The following is a 23,225-nucleotide window of genomic DNA, read 5'->3' as shown; positions in this document are numbered from 1 at the left end:
ATGTTCTCCACTACTCCATGATACTTCTATCTCCTCATATTTAGATAAAAAGATAAAATTAAGAATTATAGCATGAATTCCCTACATAGGATTTGTAGAAGTAAAAAGAAATTTAGGAGTTCTCTTTCAATCACTGAAAAGAAATTTCTAAAAGTCCAATACTGGATAATGGTAAAAGTTTAAAAAGCAGAACCAAAATTATCTACTGATGAATTTCCAAAGACAGGTGATAGATATTCCATATAATTTGTACTATGAAGAAGTCAGATACAAGAAAATATATTCTCTTCATATACCTGGATTAAGTTAATTCCAGATTCAATTATGGAAAAGCAAAGCTCTCTATGGTTAATTTATCTTTCCGGAAAGAGATGGAAAGACTCAGTAATAAATTATACAAGATAATTAAATCAGTAATGTTATTTGAACAAAATTATAAGGTTCTGGTTTTGTTAGCACATTTCTCATTGGTTTGAATTTAAGATTCTTCCAAAAATCAAGTGATAGCTAGATAACTAAGTGAATACAGATCAAATCCCAATAGCTAGGCAAACTGTTAAATTTTTTATTTTGTTTGATAAGGCTTTTTTTTTTTTTTTTACTTTTTGGAGGGCAATTGGGGTTAAGTAACTTGCCCAAGGTTACATGGCTAGTTTTTGTGTGTGTGTGCGGGTGTTCAGTGTCTGAGGCTGGAACGTAACTCCGGCGCCAAGGCGCCAACGCTTTACTCATTGCGCCACCTAGCCGCCCGTTCAATAAGTTTTTTAAATTTGTACCATAATTTGACTTCATCAAATATTGCTAGAAATAAATCATTGGCTGAGAAAAACCTTTCTGTAACGTAGATAGTTTGTAAATCATTTGAATATTTAAATATTCTATGTAAACATACATGAAAAATTAAGACTACATTAAAAGCTTTTTGTTTCTTTTTTCATGACCCCAACTGGTTAAAATTAGTACAAATCCAAATAGCCACTAGGGGGCTCTACTGTTTTATTAACTGATAAGAAAAAAATATAAAATAATTAAAATCATATCTTCACTTGGAATATGCAATTTTAATCAGAAAATTCCAAAATGGATATGCATAAACCGGTGGAAAAAAATCCAAAGAAGGGCAATTCTACATGAAAATTTATTTTTAAAAAATTTTCAGTCTGTAAAAACAAAAAGATTAAAAGATGATACAATAATAAAAATTTATAAAAACATGGTACAGACAATATAGTCACTTCTTTGTTCACCAATCCCCATATATGAGAAAAAGTACCATAAGCCCCCTCCTATAAGAGAATGGTTTTTTGTTTTTGTTTTTTTAAATAGAACTTACTACTTTAAGAAGATATTCAGGATGAACAAACTGATAAAAGATCTATATAAAGGGTGCTTACCCTTTTTGTGTCATGTACCCACATCTGGCAGTCTGGTAAATGAGATCTAATAACCCCCTCTCAGCATAATGTTTTAAAATGCATAAATTAAAATAGGTTTATAAAACAATTATATTAAAATAGCTATCATAATATTTGTTTAAACAAGTTTGCAGAACTCAAGTTTAGAACTCCTGGGTTACATATGTTCATGAGTAATTAATCTAAGTTATACAGATATATGTCTAAACATCTGAGGTTAATGTCATGTGATTCTCCTTTAATGATACATTTAATAGACAAATGGCCATAAGGACCACTGGTATGACTAAATAGGATAGCTATAATGTTCTTACTGTAATAAGAGCAATCAAATGTCTCCTCTTAATGAGAGGAAGCACAATGAACTGACTGTTGGAAACTGCCCTCCATCTCCCTGTCATTGCCACCTGAAGGATCATTGTCCCCAGGGCAGAAAACAAAAGAAAAGCTAACACTAGCTCAAGGTCACAACAACTCAAGGTCACAACAAGGACTATTGAGAAAGGGATGGAGTAGTAGAAACAGATGGACATTCAGAGTCAGAGGACCTTAGTTCAAATCCCAGCTTGGAAGCTCAAAAGCTGAGTGACATCAGGCAAGCCACTTTGCCCCTCCTGGCTTCAACTAACTCATCTGCAAAATGAAGGAGATAAAGGAGATGATCTCTAAAGCCTAAGCTAGCTCTAAGTCTTGTGATCCTGTGGCACACCATAAGCTTGATCATTTCAAATGAATATACAAGAACGCTACAATCTTGTTCATTTTATCCGTAAACTTCTGAACATGATGCTACAGGGATTTTAACACACATAAAATGTTACTGAGTCAATCAACTAACATGACTAGAATTAGGAGGTAGAATAACAACTAACTGAAAAGATTATGTCCACTTTTAATAAACTAAGCACACTTAGAGAGTTTATTTTGCTCTAACTTACAGAAATTTTAATTCTTCTAAAGACTTATACATGAATCCAAGGGGAAAAGGACACATAGAGTCAAGAAAATTAAGTGTTGACTTACATGCTTAAAAGACCCATGTGGAGCTGCTATGGATCCTGTATCTTCTAGGTATTCATCCCAGTTAAATTCCACTTCCTCCACACCAGATCCAGCATCTAGAATGCAGCAATAAGGTAATGTTCTCATTTTTCGTTAGTCAACAAGCATTTAGTAAGCAGTACCTGCTATGTGTCAGGCATTGTGCTAAGCACTGGCAATACAAAGAACAGTCCCTGATCTCAAGAATCTCAGTCTACTGGTGGAGACAACATACAAACACCTACCATGTTTCCCCAATAATAAGACACTGTCTTATTATTATTTTTTTTTTGGGAAAGAAAAACACCAGAGGGCTTATTTTCAGGGGAGGGCTTATGTTGTCCTGCCTCAGCTCTCCTCCGCGGCACTGCTCTCAATGGCGCCAGCAAGCAAATCACTGGGGAAGAACAGGATGACGCGCTCACTGCTGCAGCTCTGATTGGATGCAGCTCGGAGCACGGCGTGCGTTTCACAGGGGGGAGGGGAACGGGACAGGACGGTGCATACAGAGGGTACCGTAATGTAGCATGTAGCGCAGGGGATCACCTTCACTACAGTAGCAATCTCAATAGGGCTTATTTTCAGGGGAGGGCTTATTTTAGAGGAATCTTACACAGCAAGGGGAGGACTTATTTTCAGGATAGGTCTTATTATCGGGGAAACACGGTATGTACAAACAAGATATATACAAGATGAACTGGAGATCATCTTGGAGGGAAGGTACTAATTTGAACTGAGAAAGGCTTCTTACAGAAGGCAGAACTTTAACTGAGACTAGAAAGAAGCCAGAAAGTAGAGATGAACAAGGACAGAATTTCAGATATGGGGGAGAGCCAGTAAAAATGCAGAGTTGGCTTTAAAAACCAAACAAATGATTTGATATTTGATCCTAGAGATAATAGGGAGTCACTGTGGGGTTGATTAAATAAGTAGGTGACAGGACTGGATCTTCATTTTAAAAGATGGCTGATGGCTCAGTGAAGGATGAATGGGAGTGGGGAGAGCCTTGAAGTAAGAAGACCAACCAGTATACTATTGCAATAGTCCAAGTGTGAGGTGATGAGGGCCTGTACCATGGTGGTGGTGGCTATCACAGGAAAAAGAGGCTGCTAAGAAAGTAAACAACAGATCTTGGGAATTGATTAAACAGGGGTAGGGGGTGTCAAAACTCAGTGACCACTGTGTGAGTGAAGGGTTGAGAATAACACCAAGGCCACAAGTCTAGGTGAATGAGACAATGGCGACACCCTACACAGAAACAGGGAAGTCAAGAAGAAAGGTGGATGGAAGGGATAAGAAAATAACTTTTAAATGGAAATAATGGAATTACTGTCATTTCCTATTTTCATCTTTAAATCTTCCCACTTCCATTCTCTCCCTTCTCTATCCTTCATACTACTGACAGAATAATCTTAAATATATATCAAGAAGTGTCTCTCATTTACTCAAAAACTTTCAGCAGCTCCCTACTGACAATGATGAAAATTCAAGCCTTTCCACAATCTGTTGCTACCCTGCATTTTTAGTCTCATTTCATATTCCTCCCATCACTGAACTCTCTCTATCCAAACTGGACTAATTCCTACCCCCATGAATGCACAGTGCCCTTTTCTCATCCACCTCCACCACTATGCTTTTAATCTGTCTAATTTCACCAATATGCTCCTAACTCAAGCCTTGGATGCCTCCTCCCTCTGCTTCCTCCTCCTTTTGACTGGGGATGGGGGGGTGGGGGGGAGGTGTTAGGGAGGGTGGAATACTAAATTCCCAAAGCCCTTCTTCTTTACAGAATGCAGAAATTGGACTTCTAACTCACTTCACTTGCTATTTGCAATTATAAATGGTTTCAATGGGTATGCTCTGGTGTCTGTCATATCCCCTCCCCCACTTTTCAACTTCCTTTTCTGTGTTGTCTTCTCTCATTAAATTGTAAGATCTTTGAAGGAAGATACAATCTTCCTTTTTCATATTTATATCCCTGTTTTTACCACAGTTCTTGGCACACAGCAGGAATTTAATTTGGCAAGCAAAGCCAAGATTGTGGAGTAAAAGCAGAAACTTGCTTGAGCTCTTGCTCCAACTACCTCCAATACCCATAAAAAATTTGACTCTAAACAAATTTTAGAGCTACAGAACCCAAAAAGTGACAAACAGAAACAAATCTCCCACTGAAGGCAGCCCAAAGAGGCCAACAGGAAGGATCTATCGCACCAAGCTGGGAGCCAAGTGCAGTCCCACATCTAGACTCGCAGCCCAGATAGGCCAGAACAGACTTCAGGAAAGTAAATCACCAGCAGCCGTGGTGGTTTTCAGACTTCTCAACCAATAAAGGCCAAAGAGAAAGTAAAATTTCACTGTTGGAACTGGGTGAGGGAAGAGCATAGTCAGACCCCTCTACCCCCCAGGGGAGAGGTGGTGGCACAGCAGCTGCAGCTGCTGCCACATAGCTGCCTCCTGAGTTCCTGGCCGGCAGATCATTGAGGGACCAAGCGACCATTCAGAGGGTAATGGCTCTTGCTTTGACCTGCTTGGATCTGGGTCCCAGTCTTGGGTGGTAGTCCTGGAGTGAGGAATGCTAGTGTGCCAGCCTTTGTGGTAGCTGTAGAGAGGGCACTCTCCTCATAACTCTGACAACAACTGAAAAACCCCCAGCAATTTGGGAAATAGCTCTCTCCACTCTGGAAGCAGAGTTCTACCATGGCAAAGAGCTCAAAAGTCAAGTAATTGGCTGGCAAGATGAACAAATGGAGGAAGTGCAATCAGACCATAGAATCTTTTTTGCAGATAAAAAGAATCAAAACATGGAACCAGAAGAAGTCAACAAAGGCAAAACTCCTACATCAAAAGCTTCCAAGAAAAATATGAACTGCTTACAAGCTATGGAGGAGCTCAAGAAGGATTTTTAAAATGAAATAAGAGTAGAGGAAAAATTGGAAAGAGAAATAAAAATGATGCAAGAAAATCATGAAAAGCAGGTCAACAGCCTCCTAAAGGAGACCCCAAAAAATACTGAATAAAATAACACCTTTAAAAATAGACTAACTCAAATGGCAAAGGAAGCCCAAAAAGCCAATGAGGAGAAGAATGCCTTAAAAAGCCAAATTTGCCAGATGGAAAAGGAATTTCAAAAACTCACTGAAAAGAAAAATTCCTTCAAAATTAGACTGGAGCAAGTGGAAGCTAATGACTTTGTGAGATATCAAGATACTATAAAAAAGATCCAAACAAATGAAACAATAGAAGGTAATGTGAAATATCTCATTGGAAAAATCACTGACCTAGGAAACAGATGCAGAAGAGAGAATTTAAAAATTATTGGACTACCTGAAAGCTATGGTCAAAAAAAAGAACCTAGAAATCATCCTTCAAGAAATTCTCAAGGAAAATTGCCCTGATATTCTAGTACCAGAGGGAAAAACAGAAAATGAAAGAATTCACCAATCTCCTCTTCAAAAAGATCCCAAAAAGAAAACTCCCAGAAATATAACAGCCAAATTCTAGAGTTCCCAGGTCAAGGAGAAAAAACTGCAAGCAGTCAAGAAGAAACAATCTGAGTATTGTGGAAACACAATCAGGATAACACAAGATCTAGCAGCTTCTACATTAAGGGATCAAAGGGCTTGGAATATGATATTCCAGAGGTCAAAGGAGCTAGGATTAAAATCAAGAAATCACCTACTCAGCAAAACTGAGTATAATGATTCAGGGGAAAATAAGGTCATTCAATGAAACAGAGGACTTTCAAGCATTCTTGATGAAAAAACCAGAGCTGAACAAAAAATTTGACTTTGAAATACAAGATGCAAGAGAAGCATGAGAAGGTAAACAGGAAAAAGAAATAATAAGGAACTTATTAAAGTTGAACTATTTACATTCCTACATGGAAAAATGGTAATTGTAACTCGAGACATTTCTCAGTATGAGGATAATTGAAGGGAATATATATGTATACACACACATATATGTTTGTATAGGAGGGTGTATGTGTATATAAATATATATGTGAGTGTATGTATACATATGTACATGTATACATGTAGACAGAGGACACTGGATCAGTTGAACAGAAAGGGATGAAACCTAAAAAATAAAATTAAGAGATGAGAGAGGAACATATTGAGAGGAGAAAGGGAGAGATAGAATAGGGTAAATTATCTCATATAAAAGAGGCAAGAGAAAACTATTACAATGGAGGAGAAGAGCAGGAAGGTGAAAGGGAATGGGGCAACCTTATTCTCATTGAATTTAGTTTAAGGAGGGAATAACAAACACTCAACTGGGTATTGGGTGAAGGGGATAAGAGGGGGGGGATAATAGAAGGGAGAGCAGATTGGGGGAGAGAGTAGTTAGAAGTAAACACTTTTGAAAAGGGACAGGGTCAAAGGAGAAAATAGAATAAGTGGGAGTGGGATAGGATGGAGGGAAATATAGTTAGTCTTTCACCATACTATGGAAACATTTTGCAAAACTATACATGTACAACCTATACTGAACTGCATGTCCTCCCAGTGGAAGTGGGTGAGGAGGGAAGAAGGGAAAGAATTTAGAAATCAAAAATTTAAAAAACAAATGTTAAAAAAAAATGTTTTTTACATGCAACTGGGAAATAAGATATAAGGCAAATACAGGCATTAGGGTATAGAAATCCATCTTGTCCTACTAGAAAGTTGGGGGGGGGGGTAGGAGAGGATATAAGAGAGAACAAATTAGGGAATGGGGTATTCAGTAGGCTTGCTATCTTGGGGTGGCGGGAAGGGGAAAGACAGGGAGAAAACTTGTAACTCAAAATCTTATGGAAATGAAGGTTGGAAACTAAAAAATAAATAAATTGGGGGAAAAAAGAAAAATATTTATTGATCACACTATTTCCTATGCATAGAATGCCTTCCCTCCCCTTCATTTCATGTTAATTTCCAATTTATCTTTTAAATATCAAGCAAATAATACTTCCTCTAAGAAGACTTCCATGATCTCACTGGTCAGGTATGATGTTCCTCCTCACACCTTAGACTGAATTTTGCTCCATAACTAACACAGTTATATAATAAATGGAATAATTATTACGTCTGTCTGCATTATCTTATTCCTGCCCCATCCCCATTATAGTTCAAGCTCAGGAACTACCAGATGAACTTTTGGCAGTACCTATTAGAACAGTGTACATACACAAGAACCAGAGTTTGAAGGGACCTCATACTCTATCTAGTCCAACTCTTCCATTTAATAGATGAGAAAACTGAGAGCCAAGAAGTTGTAACTTTTCTAAAGTTACACAGGTAGTAGATGAGAGAGATACCATTAGAACTCGGGACTTTTCACTATGGTATCTAGGTGGTAGAGGAGATAATAGTGTCAGGCTGGAGGTCTTGACTTGAGTTCAAATCCAGCCTCAGACACTTCCTTAGGTGAGTGACCTTGGACAACTTACTTCACCTCTACTGACTTCAGTTTCCTCTTCAGTAATAACAGCATCTATTTTCCAGGGTTGTTGTGAGGATTAAATGATATAACAATTGTAAAAAATAACTATAGATGCCTAATACAGTTCCTAGCACATAGTTAAGCACTATATAAATATTACCTATTATTATTGCTATATCATCCAATGTCATTCCACTGTACTGGGTAATTTCTCTGATGTACTTTAAACTGGACTAAATTTATAAGAATTTAATTTCTATGAAAATTTTCAGAAATACTTCTTTAGCACAAAAGGCAATATACCGCTAATGATAAACCTTTGATTCTTTGAGTTCCACTTATGTTATGGGAATGGGAATTTAGGATCTTCCCTGCCTCTAGGCATGATAGGCTTAAGTGACTCTGAGAACATTCCTGGATTTGAAAATATACTCTGTCCCCTAATAAGCTGAATGTGGTCACATGGAGCCCATGGTGGGAGACTTGTTTTTCAGGAATGACCACACTTTGGTGCTGTGTGATTGGACAATGGATCAAGAGGGTTGTGAGATTCTCTGAGCCAGGAGAAGGGTATATATACCCTGATGTGAGGTTTTGCTTTAGGGCTTACTTTGAGAAGTGTTGTGTGATTTGACCAGACCAGACTCTGGGTAGCCGTGGAGCCCCCTGGCTTTGAAAACCCAGATGTTGATGCTTCCCTCTCTGGTAACTGACTAGGTATAGATGTAATGGTCAAGACAGTTGGAGGCCTGTCTGCTGTATTTGTTGTCTGCTTGTAACCTCTGTATTTTCTGAAGTTTGGGGTGCTAACCTTTTTCCCCTGAACTAGGTAAATGACATATGTTTGATTAAAGAAAGATTGTTAACCCATTTTGAGTTACTTTCCTTTAGAAAAGCAGATCTAAGAACCTGTGTTGGCAACCACCCTGAGTATGCTGGGGTGCTTGCTGCTACAACTTACCAGAACCATTTTGATCAGCCACAGTTTGAACCCAGAGAAACTACTGATTTGATTGAAATGAGACCTAAAAAAATTATTTCAGATTACTACCTAGGTCTCAATGTCCTCAACAGTAAAATGAGGTCAGACTCGATGACAGCTGAGGCACCTTTTGGCTCTAATATTATCCTGTAATTATATATAACTGTAATTTATTAAAATATCAAGACCACGAGGTCCTATTAATTTAAGTCCATAAACAAAACATCCATGTTTAATTTTAAAAACACAGAAAAGACAGAAGATGAATACACAAGTGTAGCTTGTTCTTATAAAATTAACAATGAATGCCAAGGAAAACAAAGAGTATACATACATACATACTACATACACATATATATATTTTGCTTTTTGGAGGGGGGAGGGCAATTGGAGTTAAGTGACTTGCCCAAGTCACTTGGCTAGTTAAAGTGTTAAGTGTCTGAGGCCAGATTTGAACTCAGGTCCTCCTGACTCCAGGGCCGGTGCTCTATTCACTACACCACCTAGCCTCCCCTAAAGAGTATATTTTTAGCTATGCAGAGGATAAAAGGAGCATCACAATCTATATACTCTCATTCCACTGCAGTAACCAGCAGGAGTGGTCAAACGCTTGATCTGCTAAGTCCATGTGTTCTATCTCTACCATGTGTTTCATTTTCATATTACATTATTCTGAAAAGGACCGTATAGGCATCACCAGACTGCCAAAGTGATCCATAATGAAAAACAGGTGAGAATGTCTGGACTAGGATCCTAGAAAACTCTTGTCTCCACCTCATTGTCCCAGCTGACCTCCACCCCTGTAATACTCTAACCAAAACCCCACCATCTCTTGGTTTCCCTGACTTTCTTCAAAACTTGGCTCAAATGTGACCTTTTGTGGTCTCCTCTCTCAAAGTTCCTTCCTTCTACTCTGTATACATATTTTATCAACTTAACTGTCTGCCTGTTACTTCCACCATTAGAATGCAGCCTCCCTGGGGCAAGGGCTTATTTTTCCATTTCTTTGTATCCCCAGTGATTACACAGTGCCTAGTACAAACATAAATACTTAATGAACTTAACAAATTTGTTGTAGTCTATTTTCCAGACTAATTACAGATTATCCCCTCAAAAATTAATTTCCAAATAACGAGGCCTACCTGTTGTTCCCTGTACACAATATTTTACCTCCTCCTCCATGCCTTCTGCACAAGCACTGTCTGGAATGTTCCCCCTCCTCACCTTTGCATGTTGGAACTTTTATCCCTCCTTAAAGGCTTGGCTTAAATGTCGCCTCCTGGATCCCAAAATCAGTTTTTATTTTTTATTTATTCTAGATTTATCTATGAATGCAATGAATTTTCCCAATTAGAATGTCAGCCCCAAAAGGGAAGAGAGTCTCACTTTTTGTATCTGGCATATAGTAGGTGCCTGGTAAATGTCTGCTGACTGTTTGATTAAGAAGTATGGTACAGTGATAACGGATGGAGAAAGGGCTGAACAGAGTCATTTAGTGTGATCCTTTTTGTCCTGGCCAAGGAAAATGACCTTTGGATCAGCAAGTACAAAATAAAAACGGCTAAGAGTGAACTGATATGGAGATGAGAGTAGGACTAGGTCAACTATCTATCCCAGAAAGGCTTGGCAGAAATGATGGCTGACTGGCCAGCAGTGGTCTGTCAAAAATGACAAGCTGTATGAGGCCTGAAGGGCAAATATTTGTAACAGAAAGCAGAGAAGCTGTCACACTTTTGCCTGGACTCCACATTCTGAGAAAATATTGGAATGTATAATTAATAGTATGGTGTGTGAGCATTTAGCAAAGGAATTACTGATCGCTAAAGCAAATGGCTTCATGGGTGGCACAGTGAATAGAGCACCAGCCCTGGAGTCAGGAGGACCTGAGTTCAAATCTGAACTAAGACACTTAACACTTACTAGCTGTGTGACCTTGGGCAAGTCACTTAACCCCAATTGCCCTGCCTCCCCCCCCCTCCAACAACAACAAAAAAACCTGTTGGGGACATTAGCCTGGCAGATCTGGGAAATGTGGTAGAAGTAGTTTATATAAATCTAAGCAAAATTCGTGACAATTCAATTCAATAAACACATATTAAGATTGTGCTATATGTACAACACTATATTAGGCAATGAGAATACAAAGATCAAAATGAAAGTAATAATATTCCTTGCTCTCAAGCAGTTTATATTTTAGTTGGGAATACAACATGTAAAGAAATAAATCTGGGGCAGCCAGGTAGCACAGTAAGAGCACCGGCTCCAGTGTTGGAATGACCTGGAGATTGAATCCCAGGCTCAGACACTTAGCACCCACCCAGAAACACCTGGCCATGTAACCTGGAACAAGTTACTTAACCCCAATTGCTTAGGGGCGGCCAGGTGACTCAGCGAGTAAGAGCACCGGCTCCAGTGTCGGGATGACCTGGATCAAATCTGAGCTCAGATATTCAGCACCATACCCAGAAATAACTGGCCTTGTAACCTTGAGCAAGTTAACCCCAATTGCTTTAAAAAAAAAAGAGAGAGAAATAAATCTAAGAATAATATGTACAGGAAGTGCACTAAAAACTGAAGAGTAAAAAATTTATCTTTAATTAAAAAGAAAAACTAAGGGCAACTCCCTTAGCAGTTGAGACCTGAGCTGGGACTAGAAGAAAGTTAGGAGACTCTAAGAGGTAGAAATGAGAGGAAGGAGAACATTCTAGGCATGGAAACCTATGAAAGGAGTTCAGGAACATCAATAAGGCCAGCAACACAGTGTTTCTATAAAAGGGAGTAACTGTTAATTCTAGAAATACAGGAAGTCTGAAAAGTTCACTCCATTTTATGGCCTTTCCTCAATCCCCACCAAGATGATATTTTTGTTTAAACTGAGTTGAGAATATATACCTGACTCCAACTTTTGGACAGTCTTGTCCAGGGGTTCTTAACCTGAGGCCCATGAACTTGTGGAGGGTTTTGTTTTTGTTTTTGTTTTTGTTTTTTTAGATTTTCCTAACTTTATCTCAATAAAACTGATTTCCTTTGTAATCCTATGTATTTACTTTATACATTTTAAAGCATTCTTCTAAGAAAGGGCAAATTATACAAAAATGTTTAAGATCCCCTGGTCTAATTCTATCCCAGTATCTTCATTTTAAAGTGAGAAGATTATTGGAGTAAAACTCAAAAGACCTAGGTTTAAAAGCTGTATGATTTGGGACAAATCATTTAATATTTTGAGGTCTCATTTTCTTGGTCTGTAAAATGAGAACAATGGCTCCTGGTCACCATCCTTAACAGAAATGTTACACCTGTACCCTCTGCCCCTCTGACTGGAGGGCAGAGCCATGGGCCCCAGAACAGTCTTCTCCCCATTTTCTATGATTTACATTTCTTTTGAACTTCTTTGGACTTCTGCATAATACTGATGAGCAGATAGCTTCTCCCTGTCTTTTAGTATGTGACCCTTCTCCATCCATCCCCTTCTCCCCCCCACCCCTAATTCCCCTTGCTTTTTGGCTTTATGTGTAGTCTTCACCAGTTAGATAGTAAGCTCCTTGAGGGCAGGGACTACCTTTTGATTTGTATTTGTATCCTCAGTGCACAGTACTCAGCACATTGTAGGCACTTGATAAATGTATACAGGTTGTTTCAACAATGAAACAAGAGAAGGGTTGTGAAAATGGTGACTTTCCGGATCTTATAACTAAAGTATTACCATAATTACTGGCATCTATTTCACACTGTATCAAACTAAGTAAGTTCTCTGCAAAGTATAGTTAGCCATGTCAAACAAATAATACAGACAACATCTGGTGCATTAATATTTTAAGATATATCACATTATAGTGGTAGCTGACAGAGTACACAGCTATCTATTTCCCTAAACTATTTTTCTTTATTACAAGATTCTTATATTGCAAAAAATGAGAGGAGGCAAAATCAAAAAACAACTGCGATATTTTTTTAAACGCATACATAAGGCTTATTTTGAAAGTACTGAATAAAACAACCACAAAACATTATTATAAATATTTCTTATATTATCAACACTAGGTGAAGTTCATTATAAAGAGGTCTAAGGGTGGTTCTGCCATATTCCCGCCATGTTCTGTGACCTCTTCTGGCTGTGACTGCGTCGGCGAGGGTGGTGTAAAGGGAGAGCTCCATGGACCCCTGGGATCTCTGACCCCATAGCCCCAACCATGCCCACGGTTCTTGGTTTCAAGGGTAGTGCCAACAAGATCGGTGTGGGCATCGTGAGAGATGGATCAGTTCTGGCTAACCCTTGGCAGACCTACCTCACCCCTCCGGGCACCAGATACCTTCCAGGACACACGGCCAGGCACGATCAAGCTTGAGTGCTGGACCTGCTGCATGAAGCACTGCCTGAAGCTGGACTCAACCCTAAAGACATTGATTGTGTCGCCTTTACCAAAGGCCCTGGAATGGGTGCCTCACTAGTCTCAGTGGCTGTTGTTGCCCAAACTGTGGCACAGTTGTGAAATAAGCCATTGGTGGCTGTGAATCATTGTGTGGGCCGCATTGAGATGGGTCGCCTTATCACTGGAGCCACTAGTCCAACTGTACTCTACGTCAGTGGTGGAAATATTCAGGTGATTTCATATTCAGAGCATCACTACCGAATCTTTGGGGAAACCATCGACATTGCTGTTGGTAATTGTCTGGATCAATTTGCCAGAGTTCTGAAGATCTCCAATGATCCCAGCCCTGGCTACAACATTGAGCAGATGGCAAAGCGAGGCCAAAAGCTAGTGGAGTTACCATATACACTGTGAAGGGGATGGATGTCTCATTCTCAGGAATACTGTCTTATACTGAGGAAGCAGCTCATCAAATGCTGGCTGCAAATGAATGTACCCCTTAAGATCTTTGTTTCTCTCTCCAGGAAACAGTGTTTGCAATGCTGGTGGAAATCACAGAGCGGGCCATGGCACACTGTGGTTCGCAAGAAGTCCTCATTGTGGGAGGTGTGGGATGTAATATGAGGCTACAGGAGATAATGGGGACAATGTGTGAAGAATGTGGTGCCCAGCTCTTTGCCCCTGAAGAAAGATTTTGCATTGACAATGGAGCTATGATTGCTCAGGCTGGCTGGGAGATGTTTCAGTCTGGACATAGAACAGCATTCAGTGATTCTGGGGTCACTCAGAGGTACCGTACTGATGAAGTAGAAGTGACCTGGAGGAACTGACCTAGTGAGGAGAGGGCCACACAGAGTATACACCAAGGAAAACCTGAATATGTGGAACCTTCCTATTTTCTGGTCACATAATGGGCTTTAGAGTAGGGATTCCCTACTCCTTCTTCTGAAAAGCTGAGCTTCATAACATGGATTTCTCAGAACCCATGTGAATTGGCCTTGTGCCAGGGACATAGAGCTACACTAAACAAATGTTTGTTGATCTGACAAGCTGACGAAATAAAAGTGTTATTGACTAGAAAAAAAAATAATAAAGAGGTCTAAGTACACACTATACTAATTTCTAGGACTAGCTGTAAAGTTCTCTATCTTCAACATCCAAAACTAAAACTGGCAGGATATTTGAAATTTCCATGTAATTGTAACCCCCTATAGAAAACCAATAGGCTCTACACATTTCCCTATGCCATCTCCCAGCTATTCTTTCCTTACTTTTCTACAAAGTAGGTTTTATTTAACTGCAGGGATTTTAGAGATTGGCCTTATACTAATCCACATCTACAGAGGTGCTGCTGAATTTAGTCCTACCCAATTTTTACTTATACCTAATTAAATACTTGGAAACTCAGTATTTGCATAATTCAAGGAAACTCTGAGTTACAGGGTTATCATCAAAGAGGATCTCAAAGCTGGAACTCTATACATTTAATTAGAAAGGGATTGAATGAAAGAGAATCCTAGAATTGGAAGCACATTCAAAAACTTCTATTCTACCTTCCTGTTTTCAGGGGAATGGACATACTTCAATAATACTAAGGCAATCCCTGACAAATAAAAATATATTTCAAAAGGTCTCCAGCTTTTAAAATACCTAGCAATTTATATATCTAATCTCTAACTCTCTTAATTTTTATTAGGTTTGTAGGTTCAATTCCTTATAAATTGTTTTTACCAAAAAGTAGATTATTAATTAAGGCAGGTTCTCTAGTCTTAAAGTAGCTGATATTTAGAGGGTCACGAAATGTTTTTAGCTGTTGTGAGAGGCCAGAAGTGAGGAGACCTCAGTTCTAAGTTTAGATCAGAAGCATTAACTTGCTCTGTAAGACTACGCTGCCTCAGTTACAAAATATTATTACCAGCTACCTATCATAACTGTTTTTAAAAACTGCAAGTACTCTCCTTACAGAAACATGTTTTCCAAAATGAAACTGAATAAACACATTAACATATAGTTGGAGGGGGGGGAGGTGAAGGTTCATTTCTCAATAACTGGTTAACTCATCTGATGGATGAAAAAATAGGTTAAAAAAAAAAACCCTACCCCTGTCATGAACATTTAAGACCAAAAGCAAAATCGCTGAAATTTCACATTCAAGTGAGTAAGACACATTCAAAATCCATTTCTACTGAATATAATAAAGAACATCATATTTCATATGGAAATGCAGGTTTCCACAACATACTTTCCTAAGATAACTACAACTTCTCATTCATTCATTAAACATTTATTAAGAACCTACAACAGGACAGGCACAGAAATGAAACCATTCCTGTTTACATTCTTTTTTTTTTTGAGGGGAGGAAGGTAAGGCAATTTGGGTTAAGTGACTTGCCCAAAGTCAAACAGCAACTGTCAAGTGTCTGAGGCCACATTTGAACTCAAGTCCTTCTCCAAGGCCAGTGCTCTATTCACTGTGCCACCTAGCTGCCCCTATCTGTTTACATTCTCTTGGGAGAACAATATGTACACAGAAAATTAAATACAAAATACATACAAATCAGTTTCCAGGGGGGAAATATTGGCAAACAAGAGGATCAAGCTCTGCTTCTTCAAAGAGGTAGCACTTGAGCTGAGCTTTGAAGAAAGACTAAAAAGTAGCAGGTGATGAGAGAAGACTGTATTCAGGCATGGGGATCAGCCTGTGCAAAGGCACCAAGATAGAACAGCACGTAGGTCAGTGTGAGTCGAACACAGAATGCAGTAAGGTGGTTAATATGCAATAAGCCTAGAAATGTAGGCTGGAGTCAGAAAGTTAAAGGTTTTAAAAGTCAAACAGAAGAGTGTGTTTTTTATCCTAGAGGCAATGGGAATTTCTTTATCTGGAAAGCTTTAGGAAATATCACTTTGGCATCTGGGTAGAGAATGGACTGGAGAGGGGAGAGAGACTGTAGTGGAAAGGGGGTGGGAGAAGAAGGGTGGTGGTTTAGATGCTTCAGGAAAGAAGAAGTTTGGAAGAGAAAGTGACAGAGAATCAATTCAGGGGCCTTTTCTTAATCCTTCACTCTCAATTCTCTGCAGATCAGTTGATCACTCTCTCCTCCTTAATACTCTCTTCTCTCCAGATTTTCAGGACACCACTCTCTCCTGTTCTGCTCCTACCCATTTGAACACTCCTTGGCAGTTTCCTTTGATGGATTCTCTTTCAGGTCACGCCTCGTAGCCATCAGTGTCCCACAGGGTTCTGTTCGGGACCCTCTTCAGTTCTCCTTCTATCCTATATGCTTGGTGATCTCATCATCTCCCATGGATTTAATAGCCATCTCCATGCTGATGATCCTCAAATCTGCCTATCCTGTCCTAATCTAGCTCCAACTCTGTCTTTCTGACATCTCAAAATAGATATGTGATATATATCTTAAACTCAGTAAGCCCAAAGTGGAACTCATTACCTTTCCCCCAAACCCACCCCTTCTCCTATCATAAGAGGGCATCGCCATTCTCCCACTCCCTCAGGCTCCCAACCGCGTGTCAGCATGCACTCTCCTCTACATGCCCCCATATCCAATCTTGTCGATCTGTTCTTCACAGCATTTCTCAGACATGATCCGTCCTCTTCTGCGACACTGGGGTAGGCCCTTGTCTCCTCATGCCTAGAGCACGCAACAACAAGCTGCTGGTGAGTTCGCCAATTCAAGTCTCTCCCCACTCCAATCAATCCTCCATTCAGCCACCAAAGTGAGACATGCTGGGTCTCACTATGCCACCCCCACCCTTCCCTGGCACTTGACTCAATAAACTCCAGTGGTTTCCTATTGCCTCGAGGATACAATACCAAATGCTCTCCCTGGCTTTTAAAGTCTTTCATAACCTAGTCCCCTCCTACCTTTGGAGTCTTCTTCTACCTTCCTCCCTGACACATACTCTTCAATCCAGTAAGACCGGCCTCCTGGTGGTGTGCTCCACAAACAAGGCGCTTCATCTCTCGGCCTGGGTACGTTCTCTGGCTGTTCCCCATGCCTGGAACACTCTCCCTCAACTTCACTGGATTTCCCTGACTTCTTTTAAGTGCCAATAAAAATCCCATTTTTTACAGGAAGTCTTTTCCAACTCCTCTTAACTCTAGTGCCTTCCCTCTGTTAATTATTTCTTGTTTATCCTTTACATAGCTTGCTTTGCATATTGTTTGTTGTTGCCTCCATTAGACTGTGAGACCCTCAGCTGTTTTTTGCCTCTTTTTGTATCCCCAGCACTTAACACAATGTGGGGCACATAGTAGGAGCCTGATAAATATTTATACAATGACTGGTTTGATTAAATATATCAGGGAAGGAGTAGTATGCAGCAAAAAAAGCAGACTTAACATTATATTAGCCCCAGTCAGCATGATTGCATGACTTCTTACTGGTGATATACAGCACAAAACAGAACAAATGAAGGTAGATGGAGCAGGAGTGATTGAAGGATAAAATCGGGAAAGCTGGGGCAGAGCCAAGATGTCAGAGTAGAAGCACAAATTTGGCATGGGCTCCAGCTCCAACTACTTCCAATACCTGTAAAAAAAATTACTCTAAACAAATTTTAAAGCTACAGAACCCAAAAACTGACAGAAAGAAACAAATCTGCTGAGGACAGCCCGGCAGGCCAACAGGAAGGATCCACTGCAATGCACTGGGAGCCAAGGGCAGTCCTGTACAAGCCATGGTTTTAGCCCCAGGGCAGCCCCAAACGGCAGCCAGAGCAGAATTCAGGAGAGTAAATCACCAGAAGCTATGGTGGTTTCCAGTCTTCTCAATCCATAAATGCCAAAAAGAAAGTAAAAAGTCAGTAGGGCACCCTGTTGGAACAGGGGAGGCCAAAGGAGCATAGTCCAATCCCTGCCCCCAGGGCTAGAAGCAGCAGAGGCCCAGCAGCTGTGAGCTCCTGATCTGCAGATCACAGAGGGACCAAGCGACCATTCAGAGGGTAATGGCTCTTGCTTTGACCTGCTTGGATCTGGATCGCAGTCTTGGGTGGTGGTCCTGGGGTGTGTGGCCAGGGAGCCAGACCTTGTGGGGGCTGTAGAGAGGGAGCCTTCCTAATAGCTCAGGCAGCTGCAAAAACCCTGGTGATTTGGGACAAAGCTCTCTCCATTCTAGAAGCAGAGTCCTACTGTGGCAAAGAGCTCAAAAGTCAAGTAATTGGCTGGCAACATGAGCAAGCAGGGAAGCACAAACAAACCATAGAATCCTTTTTTTGGGGACAAAAAGGAGCAAGGCATGGAGCAGGAGGAAGACAGTGAAGTCAGGACTCCTGTATCAAAAGCCTCCAAGAAAAATATGAATTGGTTACAGGCCATGGAGGAGCTCAAGAAATATTTTGAAAATCAAGTGAGAGAAGTAGTGGAAAATTTGGAAAGAGAAATGAAAATGATGCAAGAAAATCAGGAAAAGTGGGTAAACGGCCTGTTAAAAGAGAGCCAAAAATACACTTGAAGAAAATAACACCTTAAAAAATAGACTAATTCAAGTGGCAAAAGAGGCCCAAAAAGCCAATGAGGAAAAGAATGCCTCAAAAAGCCAAATTTTCCAGATGGAAAAGGAATTTCAAAAACTCACTTAAGAGAATAACTCCTTCAAAATTAGATTGGAGCAAATGCAAGCTAATGACTTTATGAAACATACAAACAAATGAAAAAATAGAAGGCAATGTGAAATATCTCATTGGAAAAACCACTGACCTGGAAAATAGATCCAGGAGAGATAATTTAAAAATTATTGGACTACCTGAAAGCCATGATCAAAAAAAGAACCTAGGGGCGGCCAGGTAACACAGCGAGTAAGAGCACTGGCTCCAGTGTTGGGATGACCTGGAGATCGAATCCCAGGCTCAGACACTTAGCACCCACCCAGAAACACCTGGCCATGTAACCTTGAGCAAGTTATTTAACCCCAATTGCTTAGGGGCGGCCAGGTGGCTCAGCGAGTAAGAGCACCGGCTCCAGTGTTGGGATGACCTGGATCAAAACCAGGCTCAGATATTCAGCACCACACCCAGAAATAACTGGCCATGTAACCTTGAGCAAGTTACTTTACCCCAATTGCTTAAAAAAAAAGAACCTAGAAATCATCCTTCAAGAAATTATCAAGTAAAATTGCCCCTATATTCTAGAACCAGAGGGAAAAATAGAAATTGAAAGAATTCACCAATCGCCTCTTGAAAAAGATCCCAAAAAGAAAACTCCTAGAAATATTATAGCCAAATTCCAGAGTTCCCAGGTTAAGGAGAAAAAACTGCAAGCAGTCAAGAAGAAACAATATGAGCATTTTGGAAACACAATCAGGATAACACAAGACCTAGAAGCTTCTACATCAAGGGATCCAAAGGTTTGGAATATAATATTCCAGTGGTCAAAGGAGCTAGGATTAAAACCAAGAATCACCTACCCAGCAAAACTGAGTATAATGCTTCAGGGGAAAATATAGTCATTCAACGAAATAGAGGACTTTCAAGCATTCTTGATGAAAAAACCAGAGCTGAATAGAAAATGTGACTTCCAAATACAAGAAGCATGAGAAAGTAAACAGGAAAAAGAAATCATAAGGAATTTATTAAAGTTGAACTATTTACATTCCCACATGGAAAAACTATAATTATAACTCATAAGACTTTTCTCAGTATGAGGATAGTTGAAGGAATATGTGTATGTGTATACACATACACATACACATATGTATAGGAGGATGCATGTATATATAAATATATATGTAAGTGTGGGCACATGTATGTCCATGTATACATAGATAGAGGGTACAGGATGAGTTGATTATGAAAGGATGATACTGTAATGGGAATGTAAATTTGTAAGATCTTCCCTGCCCCTAGGCTAAAGTGCACCTGGAGCCTGGGGTAGGAGCCTTGTTTTTCAGTAGATACTTCTTGATTGGCCAGTGAGTCAATAAGGTTGTTACATTCTCTGAGCCAGGAGAAGGCTATATAAGCCCTGATGTGTAGCTTTGTTTTGGGGCTCACTTTGAGAATTGTTCTGTGATTTGATCTGGATTATGGGAAGCCGTTATCCAGAGCCCCCCGGCTTTGAAAAACCCAGATGTTGATTTGGTATGGTTGTAATGGTTGGACAGTTTGGAAAGCTGTCTACTTGATCTGTTTCTGTCTTGATAATTCTGCCTCTATACTTTGAAGTTCAAGGTGCTGACCTTTTTCCCCTGAACTAGGTAAACGATATATGTTTGACTGATTAAAGTAAGCTTGTTAACCCATTTTGAGTTGCTTTCCTTTAACAAAGCAGATCTAAGAACCTGTGTGGGCAGCCACCCTGGGGATGCTGGGGTGCTTGCTGCTACAGATACCTAAAAAATAAAATTAACAGGTGAGAGAGGAATTTACCTGGTGAAAGAAAAAGGGAGAGAGGGTAAATGATCTCATATAAAAGAGGCAAGAGAAAACTGTTACAATGGAGGGGAAGAGCAGGAAGGTGAAAGGGAATGGAACAATCTTATTCTCATTGAATGTGGCTTAAGGAAGGAATAACATACACACTCCCTTGGGTATCTTACCCTATAGGAAAATAAGGGAGTAGGGGATAAGAGGGGGGATGATAGAAGGGAGGGCAGATTGGGGGAAAGGATAGTTAGAAGCAAACATTTTTGAAAAGGGTAGGGACAAAGGAGAAAATAGAGTAAGTGGGGGGCAGGATAGGATGGAAGGAAATATAGTTAAGTCTTTCACAATGTAAAAACTATGGAAATGATTTGGGTAACTACTTATCTATGACCTATATTGAATTACTTATCTTCCCAATGGGGGTGGGTAAGGAGGGAAGAAGGGAAAAAATCTGAAACTCAAAAGTTTTAAAAACAAATATTTTAAAAAATTGTTTTTTTACATGCAACTGGGAAATAAGATATACAGACACTGGGGTATATAAATTCATCTTGCCCTACTAGAAAGTTAGGGGGGTGATAGGGGAGGATGTAAGAGAAAACAGATTGGGGGAAGGGGTATTCAGTAGGCTTGCTATCTTGGGGTGCAGGTAGGGGAAAGATAAGAAAAAACTGTAACTCAAAATCTTGTAGAAATGAATGTTGAAAATTAAATAAATTTAAAAAAATAAAAATATACCCACAAAAAATTTTTAGAAAGAGATTAACTCCCCCCCCCAAAAAAATCTGGAAAGCCACAGATAATAAGACAAGGAAGAAACAATGGAAAAGGAAATTATAAAGCTGAAGAAGTTAACTAAAAGGTCAAGACTCTGAAGGCAAACAGTGAGGCCAGAACATGAATGATGGCACAAGAAAGAAGGGAGAGAGAAAAAAGTAACTGGAAGATTAAGGCAGACAGTAGGTTTAGGATGGGTGAAATAGAATGAGAGATGGAATAACAGGAGGCTATGGTCAGAAAAGGAATTTCAGTTTTAGATAATGGAGGTGAAACACTTGTCGGTAATGAGATTAAACGTATCATCACCCCTGTTTGTAACTGCAGAGTAAACTCATGGAAACCAAGAAAACTGAAGTCCCCAATTAAAAGAGTGACAGATACAGAAGAAAGAAATACTGAGTCAGGCACTGAACTCCAAGAGAAAAGAGGAAGAATGACTTGGGGGACGACAGATAACAGCCACCAGGACTTAAACTCCATGTTACACTTGAAGTGACTCTTAATGAAGGAAAAGGTACTAAGTGATGGTTGTAGTCTAGAAAGTCTAGAAGTGGTAGTTAGGAGCAAGAAGCATGCCTATATTGAAATGGAATAAAGGAATACATCATGAAAATTAAGTAGAATAAGGAACTGAAAAGTTAAGAGTTATCTGAGAAACATCACTATGAGTCTTCAAATACCCAGTATACTATGAGGGCAGGAGTTGCTCTGAAGCAGACACTGAATTCAATGAGGAAGGAATAACTGGACTTGGTGTTACTACCTAAGAGATGACAAAAAATAGGTATTCTAAGTGGTTTAACTAGATCATGGAAGATTCATAACTAAAACTGACATTAAAAACCTGTTAAAGGTTCTCATAAGTACTTCAGACTGATCTGAACAGTAGCAGAGTTTAGTTGGCGGAGCTAGAACTCAAACCCAGGTCTCTTGACTTTAACTCCAAGGTTTTTTCCATACTAATTTTTTTTTACATACTTATTTGTATGTACATACACACTTTTTTTAACATACGGATTTGTATTATTTTATATTGGGTAAAAAAGGAAAATATGGTAACATGACACTTGCTGTAGGCTAACTTGCTCTTATGCCCCAAAGACTTTCTTTTCCCAGAGGAAAAACAAATCTGATGCATAAGTTGAACTTATTTCCATTATATAGCTGTTGCTATCATACAGGTTTATTTTGCCATTTGCCTTAAAATTACCAAGAATTAAAGTGTAGTTCTACTATACTGTTCTGACTCTTTATCAACTTCACCATGTTGTACAATAATCATATGTCAAAAGAAAGGGATAAAAAATTACACTGTACTCTCCAGGCTCTACCTAATCATAAATGTTAACAAGAGAAAGCACTTTAATAGAGTATTGATAATAATACCTGTGTCAAGCTGCTGTTCTCCGTTCATTTCCACAGCACTCAGACTATCTCCCTCAGACACAGGGACAGAAACTGTAAAACGCAGTCACCATCTGATGCTAATCAGCAGCTCTCTAGCGTCTGGTTAGCAGACATCCATATTGGTTTAAATGAGAATGCTGAAAAACAAAAATATTTAAACAGAGTGATGTCCCAAATCTGCTTTATCAGTTACCAACAAAAAAGCATTTAATAAGCTCCTACTATACACCAAGAAATTCTAGGTATTGGGAATACAAAGACAAAAATGAAACAGACCCTTCTCTTCAGGGAGCTTACATTCTACTGTTAGAGAGCACATACACGATACACACACACACACACACATTATATACACACATATCTATCCATATGTATTAAGCTTTAATTGTTTAAAATTGCAAGGAGACATAGCACAGGAGTGTAATGGTT

At 39.5% G+C, this 23,225-nt stretch overlaps 1 protein-coding gene and 1 pseudogene across 3 annotated transcripts in view; one reads left to right on the top strand and one right to left on the bottom strand.

Annotated features, from left to right (window-relative positions):
• SFMBT1 (Scm like with four mbt domains 1) overlaps positions 1 to 23,225 on the bottom strand; it is a 184,696-nt gene that overhangs the window by 62,709 nt on the left and 98,762 nt on the right. For all 3 annotated transcript variants that reach the window (XM_069095485.1, XM_069095484.1, XM_069095483.1), the window contains 2 exons: positions 22,776 to 22,933; positions 2,439 to 2,533 (listed from right to left, as the gene is read on the bottom strand). In XM_069095485.1, the coding sequence (XP_068951586.1) occupies positions 2,439 to 2,533; positions 22,776 to 22,803 (123 nt within the window). In that variant the 5' untranslated portion in view covers positions 22,804 to 22,933. The remainder of the gene's footprint in view (positions 1 to 2,438; positions 2,534 to 22,775; positions 22,934 to 23,225) is intronic.
• On the top strand, positions 12,556 to 14,317 carry LOC138166929 (tRNA N6-adenosine threonylcarbamoyltransferase pseudogene; annotated as a pseudogene).

Source organism: Petaurus breviceps, unplaced genomic scaffold (assembly GCF_028583685.1).
Source record: "Petaurus breviceps papuanus isolate PSGF00001 unplaced genomic scaffold, PetGlider_PUasm1.0 227, whole genome shotgun sequence".
Lineage (NCBI taxonomy): Eukaryota > Metazoa > Chordata > Mammalia > Diprotodontia > Petauridae > Petaurus > Petaurus breviceps.
The sequence above is the reverse complement of the archived record's forward strand: the minus strand, read 5'-3'. Positions and strand labels throughout refer to the sequence as shown.